Source organism: Oncorhynchus keta, chromosome 34 (genome assembly GCF_023373465.1).
Source record: "Oncorhynchus keta strain PuntledgeMale-10-30-2019 chromosome 34, Oket_V2, whole genome shotgun sequence".
Taxonomy (NCBI): domain Eukaryota; kingdom Metazoa; phylum Chordata; class Actinopteri; order Salmoniformes; family Salmonidae; genus Oncorhynchus; species Oncorhynchus keta.
The window spans coordinates 76,652,200-76,677,238 of NC_068454.1; the positions used below are offsets into that span (position 1 = coordinate 76,652,200).

The following is a 25,039-nucleotide window of genomic DNA, read 5'->3' on the forward strand; positions in this document are numbered from 1 at the left end:
TTGATGTCTTAACTTGTCCATTGACTGCTAACAGGGTGAGGAAACCAATATGTCATTTAGTTATTGAACTAGTTCTTTAAACACAACGCCAACCACACTGTAGTTGTAGATAAAGACCCAGCAGTGGGGTGCAGCATCCTGTCTGTACTATAAACTATGTACTAACCATTACTTATTGATAGTGTTACTTAGCCAATTAAATCACATGGGGGGCTGCTATGGGTAGGTCACTACTGTTGCTAAGGGAGGAGATACTTTATTGTATCCAGGAAGTGGCACAGCCATCCCTGCTACATGAAACGCCTTGCAGGTTGTCACTATTAATCTATTATGAATGATTATGACGCCTTACACTTAATACCTAGAAATAATATATTCTCTATTTATTATCTACACATTGTCCACATGAATGAATGCTGTTTTTAAGTAAGAATGTGTGAATGATTGAATGTATGTATGGACGTATTGTATAGACTCACTTTACAAGCACAGCTCTGTATATAAAATATGTGTTTGTATTTGATTTATACCTGCACATACCTTTTGTTCAAGCTTAGGGGGGTGTTTTTAGTTTTTAGCTTATTCAAACCCTTTTTTCATCATGTGTTTTATTTGTCATAATAAAGCCCACCTTGTCTTTCTCTACCTACATGTTTGTTTGGGGAAATGCACATTGTGCCTAAATGGTCCTATGATCATATGTATGTCTCACTGGGTTTGCTTTTGAAATAAATAGATTTGACGTAAGAAACACTCTCCTACTTTGTCTTGTCTACGAGTCCTTTTCTCCCTTCTAACTTAAATGCAACCCATTTTTGAACCCTTACCAACAGACGTTCCACCCCCCACCCTCTCTCTCTAAAATTAGTACATTGCTCATCCCAGTTGCACTGCAGAGGTTGAGAAACCTTATCCATGAATGTAAACTATGTGCCTCACCGCTACCCTCACCCTTACCCCCACATGCACCTGCACCCCACCTCTCCCAACACCACTTTCTCTCCTGTCTCTCGGGGAGCTCCCCTTCCCAAGCCCCCACCTCTGTTGCCCTCACCCCATTGGCCCAAAGGTGGTGTAATTTATCAGAAGGGTCCTAGAGCCTTCTTTCATTTCGGATCCCTTTCTTTTGGACGCCCTCTACACTAATTGTCCAAGGGAGACCACCAACACACATACACTCTAGCCCTCCAGTGAGCAGAAACTGAAACCAGTGCTGACACGTGACACGGTGTTCAGAAAGTATATATAGCTGTTTAATAGTTCTGCACAGCCTCTTTGACGAGAGCAATCCAAGCACTGCTGGCTTGTACCAGGTGTAAGTGAACCTCAGAGTGTGAAATTTGAGATTTTGGCTGACAAATGTAGTATCACCACCTCTTTTCCAGGCTGGATCTCAACCGGTTGTGATTGGGAGTCCCATAGGGCGGCGCACAATTGGCCCAGCGTCGTCCGGGTTTGGCCGGTATAGACCGTCATTGTCAATATGAATTTGTTCTTAACTGACTTGCCTAGTTTAATAAATAATACAAAAATTCCTGTTAAAATAAATAAAATATTGTGGTCACATTCATTAACAGGATACTGCACTGTATAGTGCAAATAAATGTTTTCACACCTTAGGTCTAAAGTTGTGTCAAGTCTCTCTCTGTCGGTTATTCCTGCTAACTCTCTCTCTCGGTCCATCCCGCTATTCTCTCTCTCTCTCTCTCCATCCCGCTATTGAATCTGGTTTCTGAGCTGGTCATGGGTGTACCTCAGCCACGCTCAAGGTCCTAAACGATATCATAACCTCCATCGATAAGAGACAATACTGTGCAGCCGTATTCATAGACCTCGCCAAGGCTTTCGACTCAGGCAATCACCACATTCTTATCAGCAGACTCAACAGCCTTGGTCTCTCAAATGACTGCCTCGCCTGGTTCACCAACTACTTCTCAGACAGAGTTCAGTGTGTGAAATCAGAGGGCCTGTTGTCTGGACCTCTGGCAGTCTCTATGGGGGTGCCACAGGTTTCAATTCTCGGGTCGACTCTTTTCTCTGTATATATCAATGATGTTGCTCTTGCTACTGGTGAGTCTCTGACCCACCTCTACGCAGACGATACCATTCTGTATACATCTGGCCCTTCTTTGGACACTGTGTTAACAAACCTCCAGACGAGCTTCAACGCCATACAACTCTCCTTCCGTGGCCTCCAACTGCTCTTAAATGCAAGCAAAACTAAATGCATTCTCTTCAACCGATCGCTACCAGCACCTGCCCGCCCGTCAAGCATCACTACTCTGGACGGTTCTGACAAATAGCGAGGTGTTTGGTTAGACTGTAAACTCTCCTTCCAGACTCACATTAAGCATCTCCAATCCAACATTTAATCTAGAATTGGTTTCCTATTTCGCAACAAAGCATCCTACACTCATGCTGCCAAACATACCCTCGTAAAACTGACTTTCCTACCGATTCTTGACTTTGGCGATGTCATTTACAAAATAGCCTCCAACACTCTACTCAGAAAATTGGATGTAGTCTATCTGTTTTGTCACCAAAGCCCCATATACTATCCACCACTGCGACCTGTGTGCTCTCGTTGGCTGGCCCTCACTTCATATTAGTCGCCAAACCCACTGGCTCCAGGTCATCTATAAGTCTTTGCTAGGTAAAGCCCCGCCTTATCTCAGCTCACTGGTCACCATAGCAGCAACTACGAGTAGCACGTGCTCCATCAGGTATATTTCACTGGTCAACCCCAAAGCCAATTCCTCCTTTGGCCGCCTTTCCTTCCAGTTCTCTGCTGCCAATAACTGTAACGAATTGCAAAAATGACTGAAGCTGGAGACTCATATCTCCCTCACTAACTTTAAGCACCAGCTGTCAGAGCAGCTCACAGATCACTGCACCTGTACATAGTACATCTGTAAATAGCCCACCCAACTACCTCATCCCCATACTGTTATTTCATTTTGTTGTTCCTTTGCACCCCAGTCTAGCCTACCTACTTAAATAAAGGTGAAATAAAAAATAAAAATACAATTAATTCCCTTGATCATCTCATGATGTCACTCCTTTAAAGAAAAAAAGAATCAGTCTGTAAATCGGTCTGTTACTGTTTTTTTTATAAACTTCGTGCAATACAGTGTTTTGAGTTTATCACACATTTAGATAAACCATAATCATTTTGTCTAGATATATCTATTCTCAACTACATAGCATTTATGTGGGCAATATGTATACTATCTGTGTGCAGTTTTGTCACATTATTATTTTTTCTCTCAAATGAAATAAAAAAGAAGAAACTAAAATCCAAAAGAATGTGGAAGCGTCAGGTGTTTTCATTTCCTTTCCCCAGTCTGTAATGTAGCGGGGTGTCCAATAGTGTCCATCCCAGTTCTGCCATCACACAATAAAATGAGGTGCAGGAGAGTGTTTACACGTGTATACATTCTCATCAACATAAACAGAAGGGGTCAAAAGGTCAAAGTTCAAGGGTCACGTGGGAAGCACAGTGAGAGTTTTTCGTTGGGGGTGGGGTTCGGATGTTCGTCTCCATGGCGATTCTGTCATGGGTCATGTGACAGAGGAGAAGACATGCCCAAAACAGCTAGGGCAGGGCAGAGGGGAGAGGCAGCGCACCCCATGAGAACTGGGGGGTAGCCTGAACCATACAGAGGATCAAAAACGCATCACCCTCCCCTCCCCTTCCCAAAATACACACATTGTTTTCATACCAGAGGTCCTAAAGAAAGTATCTATAGAGTTTGCAAATATAGGTATGCGTTAATTACAATGTACATGTTTCATTTCAAAAGTTCTCTATAGTGTATTTTAACCCCCCACCTCCATCCACACATTTATTTCATTGACATTTTTCATTGTCAATTTCATTTTAATAATGGATGGATAGCATGTCTGTTGTGTCTGTTCTAAAGAATAATTTTGGGTCTCTCGCTTGTAGAAAATAATGAATAAATGTTTCTCTTCTTTTCTCCAGGTGACAAGTTTCACCTGTTTTCTCTGTACAAATATATCAGTTTCTCTTCTTCTCTCCTCAAGACAGAGGTTTCTGTTAATGCCCAGAAAACAAACATCTTCAACACGACTACAGCTACGACTACTGCTAACATTGATTAGAATGGAACTCAGACTAACATCGGCCCATAGAAAACAGACTCAGAATAACACTGAAGTTGCTCAGTTGCCTCAGTCACTCACTTATTGTAGCCTTCAGTTACAATATTGGAAGACAATGTACAGTATTCACACAACTTAACTGTGTGTTAGAACCAAGGGGTAGAAAATCAAAATAGAGGTAAAAATAAATGAACTGAACTCCACCAAAGAACAAGTTGTAATAATAGTAATAATAATACATTATATATCATTATTATTATTAGATAATAATGAAATCATATAAATCATAATACACACTCGTCTTCTCATACGTTGTAGACACTCATGCTTGACACCAATGACACAGTTACACAGCCCACTGATCATACCAGCGTGTCTGTGTTTAAGAAATTCACAGTAAACGTCGTCAGGATTCAAAATCAGAGTGAAAATTATACAAATCATATCATCATTCAAAAACGATAGCATTGCAAACAGAGCTAGCTCGTAATAACGCTAATAATAATCACAACAACAATTGATGTCAAATAGGATCTTGTTAAATCAGAGTTAGTATTGCACTAAAGAAAGTGGATTGTTTAAAATAGTAGCCCAAGGTTCATCGCGTTGGATCATTAACAAAATAAATAATTTCTAGTGCGTTCAAATAGTAAAATAGTTTTGTTGTTAAAGTTCATTATTGTTGTAATTATTACTTGTTTTCTTTTGTTTTTCAGTGAGATACTGTAGACTAATTATAACAGTGAAAAAAATTATCTTTCCTCTCCATTCCTTTATCTCAATACCCTTTAATACTCCTTTATCCCAATCCCCTCTATATCTTTCTCTCTCTTCCTTCCCTGTCCCCCCCCCCTCCTCTCTACACGGGTGTTGTCTTCCTGTTGAGCGTATTGGAGTTGCTCTCTCTATCTCCCTTTAGCCTGTCCAGCGTTCCCATCCCTCGTTCTCTCTCCACCGTGGACGAGGAGAAGGGTGGGGGCCCCGAGCCCACCGAGTTGCCCATGGGTGCGTTGGAGTTGGAGGAATTCTGGGACAGCGAGGGGTTGTGGGACTTCAGAGAGGGCAGTGTGCCGCTCATCATCACACCCCCTCCTCCCCCTCCTCCCCCGTCCTTGGGGAAGCAGTTGTGGAGCTGGTAGAGGGTGGCGCGGTCCACGGTGCCGTACATGGGGGGCAGGCCAGCCAGCTTGGGGTCGCGGGACAGAGTGTAGAGGGAGATGTCACCCCCTGCTAGGGTGGTGTGGGAGCGAGAGTGAGGGTTGGGCAGCGTGGCCACAGACATGGGCCCCTGGGAGAGCATGGCCGAGGGGGGCAGGCCAAAGTTCTTCCCCCCGCCTCCCCCCACCGGCGAGGGGTCTCGGGAGCGTGAGGGGTCCGTAGAGCGGGATGAGGAGCGGGAGCGACGGCGGAAGCGGTAGCTGGGTAGGCGGAGCATGGCGTGCGTGGTCCCCTTGAAGATGTCAGTGCGCGAGCGGCAGCGAAGCTCCTTGTTCTTTTCGATGTAGATGTTGACGGCCAGAACGCCCACCATCTCAGCCATGATGAAGGACAGGCCTCCGAAGTAGAAGGACCAGCCGTAGCTGTACTGCCACTTCTTGTCCTCGTCCTTCTTAGGGGAGATGTCTCCCAGCGCTGCAGAGATGTACACGATCACACCGATGATGTTGCTCAGACCTGGTGGAGACAGGGGATAGATGAGGATATACAAACACATGCACACACACACAGACACAAATACACAAGGATATATATACACACACAGATGAGGATATATACACACATACACACAGACACACAGACACACTCTCTCTCTCTCTCTCTCTCTCTCTCTGTCATGTTATCCAGAGCAGGAGAGCAAGAGGAAAAACATGACTTTACATCAACAGAACATAAACATATGTATACATACTAAGAGACTTAGATAGACACATAGAGACACAGAGATAATCACAGACACAGACACACAGACAGGTCTGACAGGAGTTAGTTAGTGCACCTGCAGCCACAAAGAGAATGCCTGCTCCCAGGACGATGTTCCTCTTGTGCTTATAGAAGCGACTGAGACCGATACACACCCCTCCCATCAACAGCAGGATAGCACTGAGGATAGGGAAGATGTTGGAAGCCCTGACCATACCTACAGAGAGAAAGGGACAGAACAGTGACGGGACAGTGACGGGGAGAGCGAGGGGAAGTGAGAGAGAAGAAGAAAGAGAGGAAGAGAGAGAGAGAAGAAGAGAGAGAGAGGAAGTGGGTGATGAAGAGAGAGGGAGGGGAAGTGAGAGAGAAGTAGAGAGAAGAGAGAAGAAGAGAGAGAGAGGGGAAGTGGGTGATGAAGAGAGAGGGAGGGGAAGAGAGAGAAGAAGAGAGAGAGAGAAGAAGAGAGAGAGGAAGAGAGAGAGAGAAGAAGAGAGAGAGAGGAAGTGGGTGATGAAGAGAGAGGGAGGGGAAGTGAGAGAGAAGTAGAGAGAAGAGAGAGAGAAGAAGAGAGAGAGGGGAAGTGGGTGATGAAGAGAGAGGGAGGGGAAGAGAGAGAAGAAGAGAGAGAGAGAAGAAGAGAGAGAGGAAGAGAGAGAGAGAAGAAGAGAGAGAGAGGAAGTGGGTGATGAAGAGAGAGGGAGGGGAAGTGAGAGAGAAGTAGAGAGAAGAAGAGAGAGAAGAAGAGAGAGGGGAAGTGGGTGATGAAGAGGGAGGGAGGGGAAGTGAGAGAAGTAGAGAGAAGAAGAGAGAGAAGAAGAGAGAGAGGGGAAGTGGGTGATGAAGAGAGAGGGAGGGGAAGTGAGAGAGAAGTAGAGAGAAGAAGAGAGAGAAGAAGAGAGAGGGAGGGGAAGTGAGAGAGAAGTAGAGAGAAGAAGAGAGAGAAGAAGAGAGAGAGAGGGGAAGTGGGTGATAAAGAGAGAGAATAGAAAAGAGAAAAGGTCAAAGTAGCAGATAGAATCAGAGGGAGAGGATGAGAAATAAACAGCTGTATTCTGCTGTGAGCAAATTAATTACCATGTGGCCAACCTAGTGAGTGTTTAATTGTATCAGCTCATTCCCAAGAGGCATCAACTCTGATGCCCTCCAGGACGGAACACACACACACACACACACACACACACACACACACACACACACACACACACACACACACACACACACTCCCATCTAGGACATAGGCCAGAGGACAGAAATGCCAAAGTAAATGCCAGCCAAATGCCGAGGCTATATAGTGAACAGTACACAGTCTTCTCCTCCTGCTGCATTGTGGGGCGGGCACACATAGTGCGGCATGGAACACCCACACAGGTGTGGCCTGGAGGAACACCCGTGAACTAGGGCAGCACATTATCCCTCAACTTCATACAAACACTAACATGTTTAATTCAAACACAGCCTATTTTCTACCGGTCTTCAGGAGTGAGATCTAACTACTCTATGTGGTCTAAGGCTTCTGTAAAAAGTGGTTTACAGTGGTGGATGAGTTACGGCTGTGTATCAGTTATGGGGATCTCCCGTCCTGGGGGTGGCAACAGTGTGTGCAGGGTTTTGTTCCAGTCCTGCCCAACACACCTGATTCAAATGATTTTAATTTTAGACCACAAAAAATAGTCAAAGACTCCAGCCACCCAAATTATAGACTGTTCTCTTGCTACCGCACGGAAAGCGGTACCGGAGCACCAAGTCTAGGTCCAAAAGGCTCCTTATCAGCTTCTACCCCCAAGCCATAAGACTGCTGAACAATTAATCAAATGGCCACCAGACTATTTACATTGACCCCCCCCTCCATTTGTTTTTACACTGCTGCTACTAGCTGTTTATTATCTATGCATTGTCACATCACCCCAACCTACATGTACAAGTCACCTCTAACCTGTACCCCCGCACACTGACTCTGTACCGGTACCCCCTGTATATAGCCTCGTTATTGTTATTTTATTGTGAAATGATTTTATCATTTTTTACTTTAGTTTATTTGGTAAATATTTTCTTCACTCTTTCTTGAACTGCTTTGCTGGTTAAGGGCTTGTAAGTAAGCATTTCACGGTAAGGCCTGTTGTACTCGGCTCATGTGACTAATAACACCTCCACCTCAGGTCCATCAGATGTTGACTTACGTAGAACATACTCTGGCCCATCATGGTCAAAGTCAGCATCCTCAGGGAAGTGGTTGATCTGAGAACACACTCCCCTTTTCACCCCTGAGAGAGAGAGAGAGAGAGAGAGAGAGGGAGGGGTGTGTGGGGGTTGGTGTTAGAACAGAATACTCTATCTCACACACACACATGCGCGAACACACTTTATAAATCAGCACATGCATCAGCTCCACTCCACAGAGATTCATCAGAAAAAGAAACAGCAGTTTATATTAGCATATAAAAAGAGAGCAAGAGAGAAAGAGGAAGGAAAAAGGCATGAGAGAGAGAAACTGCAGACTGGTTGTGCCTCAGGTTCTGTCCTGTCATTGTTCACCCTTCCCAGGTAGGTCTGAGGACAGAACAGTACGCATCCTCAACACAAAACATCCATACTCTCTGCCCTTAGGAACTGATTCTAGATCAGATGTCCTTGACCCGTTAAGGTCATGCAGTATCTCATTAGTATCACACTCACATACATACATGATTTGTCATCAGGTGCTGGGTAGAAAAATACAAATTTAATGTAGAAAGGGTACCAGCATATATGTATGTATAGTTCTAATAAGAAAGGTTTTATTTAGAGTGAACCACAGCTACCAATATTCACTTAAAAATAGTAATTTTACTGTGGTCCTTTCTGAATAAGAGCATGCAGAAACTGAATGAACACACTAACGCACCCCCACACACACCCCAACACAGAGAGCCATCCATACAGGCAGACAGGCAGACAGATAGCTACCCGCTGGGGTCTTGTGGCTCTATTGCAGACAGACAGATGGACGGACGGACGCACGGTGATGACAGCACACGACTGGTGCTGGCTGATGGATGGATTGTGAGAGAGTTGGAGTGATGGAATGATGAGACACAGACGGAGGAGGGAGAGAAGGACAGATGTGGGGTGAGCTTGTCTCTTTCTCATAGTTCTTTTATTTCCATGGTTGTTGTCTGTAAAGAAAGAGATGGGGGCACAGAGTGTCAGCTAAACCCCGACAGACGCCATTTTGGCTCTAAACCAACCATTAGGTGGGAAAACCAGTGTCTAGGGAGCAACTACTCTACAGCTGTACTTACTACTTCTGAAACAGAGAAACAGCTGGATAGAGCCAAAATGACCTGAGTTTCACTCACTCCCATTCACTTACCTGGTAACTTTGTAACAAAAGTACTGGAGGGTGACACTGACCTACATGGGCAGTAGAGGCTGCCTCTAAGTACTGCCCCAAAGATCAGTGTTCTCTATTTGAACCAGCACCACAACAGCAGTCAATCTATAGCATCAACACTCATATCACTGCTGTTGAATGGTGGCTTGTCTGATGCCATGCACATAAAACTCTTGCTCTCCATTGGTTTCAGTTGAATATTGAATATTTGCAGCCCACAATGTGATGTTAGGGGCCTTTGACTAAAAGCTAAGGGAGAGACTGTACTGACCTACTAGTATTTTGCCTGGTTAAATAAAGGTACAAATAAATACAAATACAAATCTGGAATCGTCTCTACCTGCAGAATCAGATAATACACCATCCACTCACTCCTTCGGCCCCTAACACAGCAAGGTGTGACATCCACCCGCGGGCTTAAATCTTTTAGAGACAATATGTCCTCTGTTTCCATTGCACCTACACTTCACTGCATCACTGCATGGCTTCTGAGCACCCATCTTGACTCAATACTCTACAGACATCAAGGATACTTGACCTCTAAGCCATACCAAAGCACTGAAGGCTCCACTGCACCACAGAGAGAAAGAGAGAAGAGAGAGAAAGAGAGGAGAGAGAGAAAGAGAGGAGAGAGAGAAAGAGAGAGGGGAAAAGAGAGGGAGAAAGAGAGAGCGAGAGAGGGGAAAAGAGAGGGAGAAAGAGAGAGCGAGAGAGCGAGAGAGGGGAAAAGAGAGGGAGAAAGAGAGCGAGAGAGGGGAAAAGAGAGGGAGAAAGAGAGCGAGAGAGCGAGAGAGGGGAAAAGAGAGAGCGAGAGAGCGAGCGAGCGAGAGAGGGAGAAAGAGAGAGTGAGAGAGCGAGCGAGAGAGCGAGAGAGGGTAAAAGAGAGGGAGAAAGAGAGCGAGAGAGCGAGAGAGGGGAAAAGAGAGAGCGAGAGAGCGAGCGAGCGAGAGAGGGAGAAAGAGAGAGTGAGAGAGCGAGCGAGAGAGCGAGAGAGGGTAAAAGAGATAGAAAAAGAGAGATCGAGAGAGCGAGAGAGGGGAAAAGAGAGGGAGAAAGAGAGCGAGAGAGGGGAAAAGAGAGAGTGAGAGAGCGAGCGAGCGAGAGAGGGAGAAAGAGAGAGCGAGCGAGGGTAAAAGAGATAGAAAAAGAGAGATCGAGAGAGCGAGAGAGGGGAAAAGAGAGGGAGAAAGAGAGAGCGAGAGGGGAAAAGAGAGGGAGAAAGAGAGAGCGAGAGAGGGGAAAAGAGAGGGAGAAAGAGAGCGAGAGAGCGAGAGAGGGGAAAAGAGAGAGCGAGAGAGCGAGAGAGGGAGAGAGAGAGAGAGAGAGAGCGAGCGAGAGAGCGAGAGAGGGAGAAAGAGAGAGTGAGAGAGCGAGAGAGGGGAAAAGAGAGGGAGAAAGAGAGCGAGAGAGGGGAAAAGAGAGAGTGAGAGAGCGAGCGAGCGAGAGAGGGAGAAAGAGAGAGCGAGCGAGGGTAAAAGAGATAGAAAAAGAGAGATCGAGAGAGCGAGAGAGGGGAAAAGAGAGGGAGAAAGAGAGAGCGAGAGAGCGAGAGAGGGGAAAAGAGAGGGAGAAAGAGAGAGCGAGAGAGGGGAAAAGAGAGGGAGAAAGAGAGAGCGAGAGAGCGAGAGAGGGGAAAAGAGAGGGAGAAAGAGAGAGCGAGAGAGGGAGAAAGAGAGAGCGAGAGAGCGAGCGAGAGAGCGAGAGAGGGGAAAATAGAGGGAGAAAGAGAGAGCGAGAGAGGGGAAAAGAGAGGGAGAAAGAGAGAGCGAGAGAGGGGAAAAGAGAGGGAGAAAGAGAGAGCAAGAGAGTGAGAGAGGGGAAAAGAGAGGGAGAAAGAGAGAGTGAGAGAGCGAGAGAGGGGAAAAGAGAGGGAGAAAAAGAGAGCGAGAGAGCGAGAGAGGGGAAAAGAGAGGGAGAAAGAGAGAGCGAGCGAGAGAAATAGCGGGGAGGGAAGAGAGAGCGTAAAGGGAGAGATAGCAGACAGAGAGCAGAGAGAGAGAGAGGGAGGGAGAGACAGAGGGAGTTAGTGAGAAGAGCGAGAGAGCAGAGAGAGCAGAGAGAGGCAGAGACAGAGGGAGTTAGTGAGAAGAGCGAGAGAGCAGAGAGAGCAGAGAGAGGCAGAGACAGAGGGAGTTAGTGAGAAGAGCGAGAGAGCAGAGAGAGAGTAAAGAGAGAGAGCAGAGAGAGAGAGCAGAGAGAGAGAGAGGTAGGGAGAGAGCAGAGAGAGAGGGAGGGAGAGATGGCAGAGAGAGAGGGAGGGAGAGATGGCAGAGAGAGAGTAAAGAGAGAGCAGAGAGAGAGAGCAGAGAGGGAGAGAGAGTAAAGAGAGAGAGCAGAGAGAGAGGCAGAGAGAGGGAGTTAGTGAGAAGAGCGAGAGAGAGCACAGACAGACAGACAGACAGACAGACAGACAGACAGACAGACAGACAGACAGACAGACAGACAGACAGACAGAGAGGAGCACTGCAGCAATGCTGTGAGGGCTGGGGCTTATCTCTAATTGGCTGCTTTGTTATCAGGAAGCTTAGAGATGAGGACAAATGTGCTTTGCACAATGACCAGGCCAACTTACCCTGCATGCCTTATAGAGGAGTAGTGACGGGACTACAAACATACGGCAGCTAGCTAACACCATTCATTCAGCTTCAACTACTGTCCTATTCTGTTCTATTCTGTCCTATCCAGTCCTGTCCTGTCTTCCCCCTTCTAAAGCCTGTATGTCAGAGCAGTTAAATGTATTATAAATGCGCTGCTTGTGCCGCAGTGACTGAGTGAAGATGGCGTGATGGCTACTGTCATTTTCAGAGACCCCGTCAGTTAAATCACTGGGCTGGTACAGGGTTGGGCAACAGGGTCTGCAGTGAGTTTGTAGGGCCAGCTGTAATATACCTGATTCAGCTTATCAAATGCTTGATGGATCTACACATGGTTGGTGAGCACAGCGCTAGTGGGTGATGCGTGTAAGGTAGGTTATATATTAAATACAGTGATGGAAGGAATGGGGTGAGATGAGAGGGGTTCTTTTCAGGTGATTTCAACTTCCTGATCTGCTGACACAATGGGGAACACTGTATACTGTACATCTAGACCATCAGCTCCTGCTACCTACTTCACCACTGGGGTCATCCTTAGTTCAGGGATGAAGTGGTATCCTTATGACAAATTCATTTGAAGGGTAGAAATTACAATCTCCACAAACATCCAGTATTCATAGATAAAGTGCCTGTACTGTACTAGCTCTGTACACAGACACAGTTCAGACCTCTTCTCTTTAACTTCATGTGAACCCACTCTAAAGCTGTTGTTCTTATGCCCAACACATCACCGGGCGCAAACTACCTGCCCTCCAGGACACCTACAGCACCCGATGTCACAAGGCCAAAAAGATCATCAAGGACAACAACCACCCGCGCACTGCCTGTTCACCCCGCTACCATCCAGAAGGTGGGGTGAAAAAAAGCTTCTATCTCAAGGCCATCAGACTGTTAAACAGCCATCACTAGCATAGAGAGGCTGCTGCCTATATACACATTTTATTTGTATTTGTATTTTTTCACCTTTATTTAACCAGGTAGGCCAGTTGAGAACAAGTTCTCATTTACAACTGCGACCTGGCCAAGATAAAGCAAAGCAGTGCGACACAAACAACACAGAGTTACACATGGGATAAACAAACATACAGTCAATAACACAATAAAAAAGTCTATATAGAGTGTGTGCAAATGAAGTACGATAAGGGAGGTAGGCAATAAATAGGCCATAGTGGCGAAATAATAACAATTTAGCAATTAAACAGTGGAGTGATAGATGTGCAGAAGATGAATGTGCAATTAGAGATACTGGGGTGCAAAGGAGCAACAAAATAAATAACAATATGGGGATGAGGTAGTTGGGTGGGCTATTTACAGATGGGCTATGTACAGGTGCAATGATCAGTAAGCTGCTCTTACAGCTGGTGCTTAAAGTTAGTGGGGAGATATAAGTCTCCAGCTTCAGTGATTTTTACATTTCATTCCAGTCATTGGCAGCAGAGAACTGGAAGGAAAGGCGGCCATAGGAGCTTGTTGGCTTTGGAGGTGACCAGTGAAATATACCTTCTGGAGCACGTGCTACGGGTGGGTGCTGCTATGGTGACCAGTGAGCTGAGATAAGGTGGGGCTTTACGTAGCAAAGAATTATAGATGACCTGGAGCCAGTGGGTTTAGCGACTAATATGAAGCGAGGGCCAGCCAACGAGAACATACAGGTTGCAGTGGTGGGTAGTATATGGGGCTTTGGTGACAAAACGGATGGCACGGTGATAGACTGCATCCAATTTGCTGGTGTCAGAGTCTATTTTGCAAATGATATTGCCAAAGTCAAGGATCGGTAGGGTAGTCAGTTTTACGAGTGTAGTCAGAACCGTCCAGAGTAGTGATGCTAGACGGGCAGGCGGGTGCGGGCAGCGATTGGTTGAAGAGCATACATTTAGTTTTGCTTGCATTTAAGTGCAGTTGGAAGCCACGGAAGGAGAGTTGTATGGCATTGAAGCTCAACTGGAGGTTAGCTAACACAGTGTCCAAAGAAGAGCCAGAAGTATACAGAATGGTGTCATCTGTGTAGAGGTGGATCAGAGAATCACCAGCAGCAAGAGCGACATCATTGATATATACAGAGAAAAGAGAGGGCCCGAGATTGAACCCTGTGGCACCCCCATAGAGACTGCCAGAGGTCCGGACAACAGGCACTCAAATTTGAAACACTGAACTCTGTCTGAGAAGTAGTTGGTGAATCAGGCGAGGCAGTAATTTGAGAAACCAAGGCTGTTGAGTCTGCCGATAAGAATGTGGTGATTGACAGAGTCGAAAGCCTTGGCCAGGTTGATGAATACGGCTGCATAGTATTGTCTTTTATTGATGGTGGATTTTAAAAGTAGAAGCTCAAACTGTTTCGGCACAGACCTGGATAGCATGACAGAACTCTGCAGGCTATCTCTGCAGTAGATTGCAACTCCACCCCATTTGGCAGATCTATCTTGGCGGAAAATGTTATAGTTGGGGATGAAAATGTCAGAATTTCTGGTGACCTTCCTAAGCCAGGATTCAGACATGGCTAGGACATCAGGGATGGCAGAGTGTGCTAAAGCAGTGAATAAAGCAAACTTAGGGAGGAGGCTTCTGATGATAACATCCATGAAACCAAGGCTTTTACGGTTACAGAAGTCAATGAATGGGCAGAGCGGGTCAGTTAGGTACATACAGGCCCTGAGTTCGAGGCTGGGGCCGACAAGTAAACAAAATGAGGTACCGTGCTATTTAAACAGTCCAGGGGGAATCAGCTGTGTAGCCGAGTGAACATAGAGTCAAAAGAGCAGCAATAGGTGAGTCAGGGTGCTGTTTGGTAGTCACTACTACGCTAGGCGAGCAGGGGACACAGTGTTCAGAAAAGCTAGCGGGCTGGGGCTAGTAGATGGTTCTTCGGCGACATCGTAACAGAATAGCCTGTTGAGACCACATCGGGCAATCACGGTGGCAGTCCAGTCGTGATGGATCGGTGGGGCTCTGTGTCAACAATAAAGGGCAAAGGAGGTAATGTATCCCTAGAATTAGCTGGTATATGGGCCTTGCTCGAGGATAGCTCTAAGTTAGATGGTGCTAGCTGCGTTGTTCCGGGAGAATGATCCAGAGTGGCAGGAATCCGGGATGCTGGCTTTCTAGGCAGAGTTCCTCTGTCCAGTGTCTGTGCTCTTTTTCCCATCTTAATCTTTTCTTTTTATTGTCCAGTCTAAGATATGGCTTTTTCTTTGCAACTCTCTCTAGAAGTCCAGAATTCCAGAGTCGCCTCTTCACTGTTGACGTTGAGACTGGTGTTTTGCGGGTACTATTTAATGAAGCATCCAGTTGAGGACTAGACACTCTAATGTACTTGTCCTCTTGCTCAGTTGTGCACCAGGGCCTCCCATTCCTCTTTCTATTCTGGTTAGAGACAGTTTGCGCTGTTCTGTGAAGGGAGTAGTACACAATGTTGTACGAGATATTCAGTTGCTTGGCAATTTCTCGAAAGAATACCCTTCATTTCTCAGAACAAGAATAGACTGACGAGTTTCAGAAGAAAGGTCTTTGTTTCTGGCCATTTTGAGCCTGTAATCGAACCCACAAATGCTTATGCTCCAGATACTCAACTAGTCTAAAGAAGGCCAGTTTTATTGCTTCTTTAATCAGAACAACAGTTTTCAGCTGTGCTAACATAATTACAAAAGGGTTTTCTAGTGATCAATTAGCCTTTTAAAATGATAAACCTGGATTAGCAAACACAACGTGCCATTGGAACACAGGAGTGATGGTTGCTGATAATGGGCCTCTGTACGCCTATGTAGATATTCCATTAAAAAATCAGCTGTTTCCAGCTACAAGAGTCATTTACAACATTAACAATGTCTACACTGTATTTATGATCAATTTGATGTTATTGTAATGGACAAATAAAATGTGTTTTTCTTTCAAAAACAAGGACAGTTCTAAGTTACCCCAAACTTTTGAACGGTAGCGTATATACTGTATTCTATACTATTCTACTGTATGTTAGTCTATGCTACTCTGACATTGCTCGTTCATATATTTATATATTCTTAATTCCATTCCTTTACTTAGGTTTCTGTGTATTGGGATTAAGTTTATTTGTTATAATTAATTGGTATTAGATTTAAAAGGTGATTGAATTGCTCCCGAATTGTAATGTGGTTAATGCAGTTCTTTTGAAGAAATATTTATTTTATGTATAAGTGAATAGGCTGGTTTACTTTTAAGTTGAAGTTTTGACCAATAAGGTCACTTGTTAAGCTGTTGCTTAACAACGGGAGGCCTGTGGGAAGAAAAGAGGGAGAGAGGTGCTGAGAAAAGGATGAACGTTACCTTATGACCGTTGGTGAAGAAGAATTACAACAGAAGACGATAATAGAACATAAAAGAACAATAATAGAACAATAGATAGAACAAAACCCATACCTACTGAGTTTTGAAGGGACATACCGATTTTATTTGATCAGAGAGTTGTTATAATTTTGTTAAGAAAGACTTAGAAAAGACTGAAGCGACCTTCTCATTGTATATATGCCATTTAGCAGACACTTTTATCCAAAGCGACTTACAGTCATGTGTGCATACATTCTACGTATGGGTGGTCCCGGGAATCGAACCCACTATCCTGGCGTTACAAGCGCCATGCTCTACCAACTGTGCTACAGAAGGACCACCTCATCGTGGAGGTATTGGACAGCCTTGAGGTTAGCCTAGCATCATGTGACACAGAGAGAATTGCTTGGGAAAGATGAACGAGTTCATGTTCCCATGGGATATCGGTTACTGCTAAGGAGTACTGTCTGCATTGATAGCTGTGCTTGCTGTGGATCTTGTGAGGAAACCTGCACAGAACTGCCACACTTCGCTGAGGGAATACCTACGAGTAGTGAGTAACCACAACGGTGGGCTGCTTCTGGACTTTAAGTGCGTCATCATTGTTGTTGTTGAGCTCCAACGCGCGCCAACGGGTTAAGAAAGCTTGAAATAATTTGGACATGCGTTGTGCACGACTCATTGGGGATTATTACTTTTATGTATTTCGATGTGGTGCATTGAAAATGTAGTAATACACATCTTGAACCTTATGTATGTTGCCTTGGTGGAGTCATTTCCTGTTTCAATTGAATACAATGCATGGGAAAGTATATCCTTATACAATAACAGAAACCTATAACCATTACATCTGAAGTTAATACCCTAGTTGTCATCATCCTCGATAGTTTACAACAGGGATTCTTATTGGAGATGTCCTTCTCACCTAACATCCCATGCTGTTGAGATATTCTATGTAAGGTAATATCGTGACAGTCAAATTCGAGCCTGGTGAGAGGGTTACAGGTATATGTTACAAAATGATTAGATATTACTTGTAAGATACTGCTGCATTGTAAGAACTAGAAGCACAAGCATTTCACTACACCCGCAATAACATCTGCTAAACACGTGTATGTGACCAATAACAATTGATTTGATGCTCCTTGGAAATCATTCAACAGAAACATCAGTCCACTGGGAAAGTCTAGGAAAGAGTTTCTTCTTCTAGCATTTCCAAGTTCCAGATCTTCCAAGCAGCTCATAAACTCAGCATGTGCATTGCTGAGTGATGACCTTTACGGCAGCACTGCTGACTACATAATTCCACTGAAACATATGGTAACATACCATCCATTCACTCTCATCTGACACAAAACAACTGCACAACATCAACCCTGAGCTTCCCTGTAATGGACCCTCCATTCCATTCAGTCCTTATTCCTTTAGTAGTGCATTAGGACACAGACATGAGGTCTGCACTGGAATTGCATCAGATCCAAAATGGCCACAGTCCTTACTTTGATCATACCAGCTATTACCAACTATTACCAACTATTACCAGCTATTACCAACTATTACCAGCTATTACCAGCTATTACCAGCTATTATCAACTATTACCAGCTATTACCAACTATTACCAACTATTACCTATATTACCAACTATTACCAGCTATTACCAACTATTACCAGCTATTACCACATATTACCTATATTACCACCTATTACTAGCTATTACCATTTATTACCAGCTATTACCAGTGTCGTGTCTTTACTATCATTAACTGAAGACTTAATTTTTTATCAAAGATTCTCTGTAATTAGTAATTAACTAGGAAGTCGGGGCACCAAATAATTAACTAGGAAGTTGGGGCTTCAAGGAAATATATTCAGATTACAAGGTTATAATTTCCTAATATAACCTTTCAGATATTTTCATATCTGATCCATAGTCTTCTGATTAATGAATTATTTACTTTACCTCACGTTAGTCTCATTCCAAACGTCATAAATCTGCACAAACCCAGTCTTCACTATGAGTCATCCATACATCAATTGTCTTAAATCATTTATTTATTACTAACTAAGTAATTCACAGAAATGCATAAAACAAACAAACAAACAAGGTAAATGTGGTTACAAGAAATGATAGGAGAATGTGCCCTAGTGGGCTAAACCGGCATGGCGGCTTGTTAGACAAAAGGGAAGTGGGGGTCGACTAAGAAGTCACTACAGAGTGATAATTATAACAATTGAAATGCTAATCCTTTGCACATGAACGCTCACTCATTCGGGAACAATTGCAATCAATATATATATATTTACGCTCAGTGTGTCGTCTTGATCGCTGGTGAAAAGTTAATTTCTTTTGTAGAATTGTCCGTCTCTCTCCCTCTCTCGGTTGTGGTTGTAGTGTATAGTTCAGAGTGACATTCATTCGTTTCGTTATGGATGGATGTTTCGGCGGTTGTCGTTCTTTGCGTTCAATGATACCGAATTCCTATCTGCAGACTAGTAATTAATATCAAAGACTTGTTCTTATTCTTAGTCGGTATCGATAGTCTCAGAGTTTAACCACGTGATATGGTTAAAAGATTCAGCAATGGTCTACATCCTTTGTCTCCCCTAATGGAGAAAAACATGGTCTGCAACCTTTAGCCATCTCGTAATTGAGGTAAGCTCCGTCTGCTGATTGAAAACCCGAGTGGGGGTTTTATTCGGAAGGGCCAAAAAAGGGCTGTCCCAGGAGGCCTGACCCTAACTGGGCTCAGGGGCGGTCCTCTGATTTAGTTCAAATCAAAAGGGAATTGTATTTTTCTTCATTAAACAGTCCAAAATCATATTACACAATTACACAAACAGTATCATACTCACTCATTCATCTTATACAACAAGGGGGCTATTATATAAACAGCGTTATGGTAATGTGGCCACACCGTCTCCCATGAGCTTCCCCAAGATGTGACAAACGGACCAGTTTGTAGCTGGATTCTTCACCGATCTTTTATACTTTCTCCGGGAACATGAAATTTACTCTGCCTCTTATACTGTGTGTCCATGAGGAGATCCTCAGGAATTTAAAACGTCTCTCTGATCACAGCAACCTAGTTGAAGGAGGCAAGGGGGAGGCATGGAGAGGGGGATGGGGGTTGCTATACCCAAAGAGGCCAACGTCATGACACCAGCTATTACCAACTATTACCAACTATAACCAGCTATTACCAACTATTACCAATATAACCAACTATTACATTCAATATATTATACATAGTATTTATAGTATCTAATCTCATAAAAACTTAAATCTGGCACTTTTTGGGTGACCCAACCAAATTCACATAGAAATGCGAGTTATAGATATCTGTCATTCTCATTGAAAGCAAGTTTAAAATCATTTTAGACCCAAGACACGCCCTGTACCCAGACTTTGTATCACTCCCCTCTGGCGCAGGTATAGGGCACCCCTCGGCAGGAAAAACAGAACTAGACAATAACTTGTGCCAGGTGTGACATCCCTCCTAAATAGCTTTGGCTAATGTTCCTATCAACCCAGAAAGGCCAGCAGGCTCGCCTCTTTTTATCGGTATGTAACTGTTATGAAAGTTGTATTGTCAATTTGTTTTGTAATTAAACGCCACTTTAAACATGACCATGACACTGCAACAAAATCTCCCCATGGGGACAATGAAGTCAGTAAAGTAAGAAGTGGTAGATATGTTCTATATGAGCTATTTCTATGCTCCCCATTCTTAAGTTTTGTTTTTGCGTCTTTCACTTTTGGTTTTGTACACCAGCTTCAAACAGCTGAAAATACAATACTTTTGGGTTATGGCAAAAATATTTCACAAGGGTTTAGATGGTACAGAATTTTAGCAACCAGGAAATGGCAGAGTGATTTCTGCATTGTGTACCTTTAAATCTAGGATGGACATTAGGACAAAAGACCCAAATGGAACCTGTCCTAACTCATCCCCTCCAACATCACACACACACACACACACACACACACACACACACACACACACACACACACACACACACACACACACACACACACAGACACACACACACACACACACACACACACACACACACACACACACACACACGCTTCCATCTACCCTCTATCCATCCTCTCCCACTCCAACCACATATCCAAGATGGTGTGTCAGTAGCATTTAGCCTACCTTCCAGGCAGCAGATCCTCCAGAGGCCAGAGTGGGTGAGGGCGCCGGGGTCCTTCTTGTCCTTGTTGTGGGGGTCATCCGAGTGGTTGCGAGTGCTGTTGCAGATGGAGGCACGGGAGTACAGCCAGTAGTCCGTCCCTATAGAAACCGTCATCAGGCAGAAGGCTGCAAAGGCCCCCACGGTGGTGAGGAGGATCTGGATCCCCTTCTCACAAACCATCCCTAGAGAGGAGGGCAGAGGAGGAGGAGGAGAGAGAGGGAGGGGAGGGATGAGAAGTAGAGGGACAAGGATGAAGAAAAGTGAGAAGTGCAGTAGAGACAAGAGATCAACAGATGAGATAGAAAGAGGGAGAAAGGGGAGAGATGAGGGAGAGGGAGGAGAGAAAGACAGAGGCAGAGAGAGATGCAGAGAGAGAGACAGAGGCAGAGAGAGATGCAGAGAGAGAGAGAGAGAGAAAGAGAGAGCGAACGAGGCAGAAAGAAAGAGAGAACGAGGCAGAGAGAAAGAGAGAGAAAGAGAGAGAGAAAGAGAAGAGAGAGAGAAAGAGAGAAAGAGGATAGAAAAAAAAAAAAGAGAGAGAGAGAGAGAGAGAGAGAGAGAGAGAGAGAGAGAGAGAGAGAGAGAGAAAGAAAGAGGCAGAGAGAGATGCAGAGAGGAAGAGAAAGAGGCAGAAAGAGATGCAGAGAGAGAGAGAAAGAGGCAGAAAGAGAGAAAGAGAGATAGAGGCAGAGAGAGAGGCAGAGAGAGAACGGGGCAGGGAGAGAGAAAGAGAGAGAGAAAGAGGCAGAGAGCGAGAAAGAGGCAGAGAGAGGAAAGAGAGAGAAAGAGGCAGAAAGAGATGCAGAGAGAGAGGGGCAGAGAGAGGCAGAGAGAGAGATGCAGAGAGAGAGAAAGAGGCAGAGGTATGAGGTGTATAAGTGGTTATATGAGGTGTCCTTGGAAGAGGGGTTGGACGACACTGCTGACTCGTCTTAACGGGAAGGAATTGATGGTGAACACAACAAATTACACTGAGAACCTCAATGTGCTCCATATTCATGACCATGACACCACTCTCTCCCCCACATAATCAGCATAGACAGGGCTAGCGCAGAATACACAACACACTCTCACACACACTCTCACACACACACACGCACACGCACACACACACACACACACACACACACACACACACACACACACACACACACACACACACACACAACTCAATATACATAATCACAGTGAAGGAACACAGCAGCAACATCAGCACATACAGGAACAAAGCTCAACAGTGCATTCTGTGTTCATTGTCGAAAATCTATCAATCAATCAACCAACCATTTAGGCTTATACAATCAATCCTATACAGTATCAGTGTTCCTATCCTCTTCTTACCTCCACCACCACCATAGTATACCCCTCTGGTCCCCTTGCACAGGTTTTAGCACCACTTCATGTACCTTTACATGATGCTTACGTAGGCCTCTGCCCAGCACCCTGCCCTGAACTTAGTCACTGTTACTGGCCGCTACCACCCGGTACTCTACCCTGCTGCCCTTTGTACAGAGTCATGGAACACTGGTCACGTTAATCATGTTAACATACTGTTTTACCCACTTCATACGTACATTCTGTATTCTAGTCAAGGCTCATCCTATACAACTACTGCTGTACACACCTTCTCTATTCATATACTGTCTATAATGTCTATACACACCATCATATACATATAGATTTATATTCCGGACTCTGACATTGCTCGTTCTAATATTCCCATATTTCTTCCTTCCTTTCTTTACATTTATAGTATTTGCCTGTATTGTTTTGTATTGTTAGGTATTACTGCACTGTTGGAGCTAGGGACAAAAGCATTTCGCTACACCTGCGATAACATCTGAACAGTTACATTTTATTTGGCTTCATCTCACCCTAGGCCATACCTGCTGTTCTAGATGACACATGTACCTCCATTGTGACTTCATTTGCAAATCTTTGAAATTGTGCAAAGCGCACTCGGGTATAAGAGTTGTAAATACTATTAACAATGTGTACCTGCAATGTAATCACACTGTACCTGCCTATGTAATAACCACGTAAATACATTGATTATAGTGCCACTTGATGTAAAGTGGGACCCCATTGCGTTACCAAGGTGTACATTTACATCAGCTGAGGTAAGACTTACCTGCCGCCGAGTTTCTATCCTTCGACTCCATTTTGAAATCTTTCTTTTCCTCGTTAATGAAGAATGCGCTGTCCCCTCAATCCGGACAGCATCCATCGACTGTTCTCACTCTCTCCCCCTCTCCTTCCTGCACTCGTTTTCTCTCTCTCTCTCTCTCTTTGGCCTCTATCTCTTTCTCTCTCTCTCACTGGAAAGATGTGCTGGTGGAGGCTTGATTGTGATTGGACGCTCTCGCTCTGGTCCTCTTATTCACAGGAAGCAGTCACTGAGGAGGACATGGTAGTTGGGCTACTGCCAAAGAAAGACAAGAAGAAGAAGGAGAATGATAACATTAGACGTTTATAGCTGTGCAGTTATGAGGCCTGTTTATCTAAAAACTGTGATCATCTCAGAAAGTTCAGACTATTGATAGGTCACGCTATAAAGTCACGTTGTAAAAACACAAATAACAGAAAACTAAAACACTAAAAACTATCAAGTCCTCTCTCATACCAGTATAACATAGAATAGAATACAAATGGTGCATCTGAATATAGAGCTGGAAATAACAGATCTGGTCTGAATAAGACGAGCGAGAAAGGGGGAGTGTAGAGAGGGTGCACTCAGCACTGTTACCATGGCGACATTGGACGGAGAGAGGGACTGGGAGAGAGAGAGAGAGAGAGAGTTTTGAGTTTTAAATAATCTTTATTGGGTCTGGGGGCCCACCACACAATAAATACTCATACAAAACACCAGTTACACATCAATTAAAAACACAACTCCAATTCCCCCTCCACAGTAACTAAACACAACAGCCTCTGAATACCCCATATACTCAAAAACAGATCAATATTGTTGACAAATTTATAATAGGCAAACTCAACTCCTAGTCTCGCTGCCAACATCCCCTCCAGCATTCCCACCACATCCACAGACACCTGTCCCCGAATACTGTTCTTTCAGGTCTTCCATATCGCTAATTTTGCTGCCCCTAACACAAAATTAAGCAACACCCTTTTGACTGAACCTGTACTTTGGCCCAAATATATACAGTTGGAAAGAGAAAACCTCTCCCAACGTTGAGAACCAATCAGTGATCAGGTCAATCATCCCAACCAACCTGGGACACAGTAAAAACAGATGTGCCAGAGATTCAGACTCAGCACAGAATGGACACACCTCCCCAACAGTAGGATCCAGGTGTACCAGATGCATGTTAGTGGCTATAGCTCCATGTATTATCCTCCATTGGAGGTCAGCTGTCCTCTTACCAATAGGCAGTTTGTATAATGATCGCCAACAGCCTTTTGGAGAGGCACCTGGACCAAGCACACCCGCCCACCTCGTCGATTTTACCCCTTCCAGGGAAGAGGCATGGGACACCTTTACACATGTTCTGTACATGGCCTTCTTTCCCACCTCCTTGAACTCCCCCAGCTCCGGGGTATTGAAGGAAAGCAGCATCCCCACATCCTCCACGAATGCCCCCATCGCAGCACTAACAATCAGTGCAGGGTACACATGATCCAGACCCTCCTTCCACCGATCAGTATCAGTCACATACTGCAGATGAAGCACTGGCAAGGAGTCGCAGACCTCAGCGACGACCTTCCTCAGTAGGCGAGATGATCGGATCCCCGCTCTTTCTCCCAGCTCCTCCAACGATCTGCTCCTGCTCCGCATCAGATGACCCAGCTTGGTACACCCCACGCCTAACAGGCATGAACGAAGGCTAGCTGAACCCAAAACACGGGACTGGATGGCAGTGTTGTGAAAAAGAGTCTCTTCAAAAAGCCACATCCCTGGTGGCGTGCAGGCCTTACGGGACTTGACAAGGACTCTCCAAGCCTGCATAACAGACTCATAAAATGGAGTCAGGCCAGGCAAATCAACCCCCTCCAGCTTTATGAGGAAAGGGTGCTTGTCTAAGCCCAAACAGCCTGCTCTCCTCATCAGTATGCAGGCTGTTTTGACCCAGCTAGAACCGTCTCTGTACAACAATCTCTGGGCTGCTTGAAGCCGGAAAGCCATGATTCTAGAGGAAATGTCCACCAGGCCTTGCCCACCCTCGTGCAGTGGCAGGTACAGGGCTGCAGCTTTGATCCAGTGTTGTCCAGACCAGAAGAAATTGACAAGGGTCCTCTGAAGCTCTCATATCAGACCCTTTGGTGGCTGTAAAATCATTAGTCTGTGCCACAGGGTAGAGGCAGCAAGATTATTAGCTACCAGTACCCTTCCCCTATAAGACAGCTGGGGTAGCACCCATTTCCATCTTGACAGTCTGGCAAACACTTTCTCCAATACACCCTCCCAGTTCTTTTTCTGAAAAACATCAGAGCCTAGAAAAAACAAACAAAGTCTTCATCCCATCTCTGCCCCACTGAAGCCCCCCTGGTAACCGTGGAACGGACCCC

General features: G+C 44.8%; 1 protein-coding gene across 2 annotated transcripts in view; it reads right to left on the reverse strand.

Moving 5' to 3' along the window:
• Positions 1-1,263: 1,263 nt before the first annotated feature.
• LOC118374043 (voltage-dependent calcium channel gamma-4 subunit-like) overlaps positions 1,264-25,039 on the reverse strand; it is an 81,234-nt gene continuing 57,458 nt past the window's right edge. Inside the window, exons 2-6 of one of the 2 annotated variants that reach the window (XM_052494971.1) lie at positions 22,644-22,931; positions 20,473-20,694; positions 8,223-8,306; positions 6,122-6,262; positions 1,264-5,799 (exon numbers count right to left, since the gene is read on the reverse strand). In XM_052494971.1, coding sequence (XP_052350931.1) covers positions 4,985-5,799; positions 6,122-6,262; positions 8,223-8,306; positions 20,473-20,694; positions 22,644-22,674 — 1,293 coding nt within the window. In that variant the 5' untranslated portion in view covers positions 22,675-22,931 and the 3' untranslated portion in view covers positions 1,264-4,984. Of the gene's footprint in view, positions 5,800-6,121; positions 6,263-8,222; positions 8,307-20,472; positions 20,695-22,643; positions 22,935-25,039 lie in introns of both variants that reach the window. The other variant, XM_052494970.1, reaches the window with a different exon arrangement.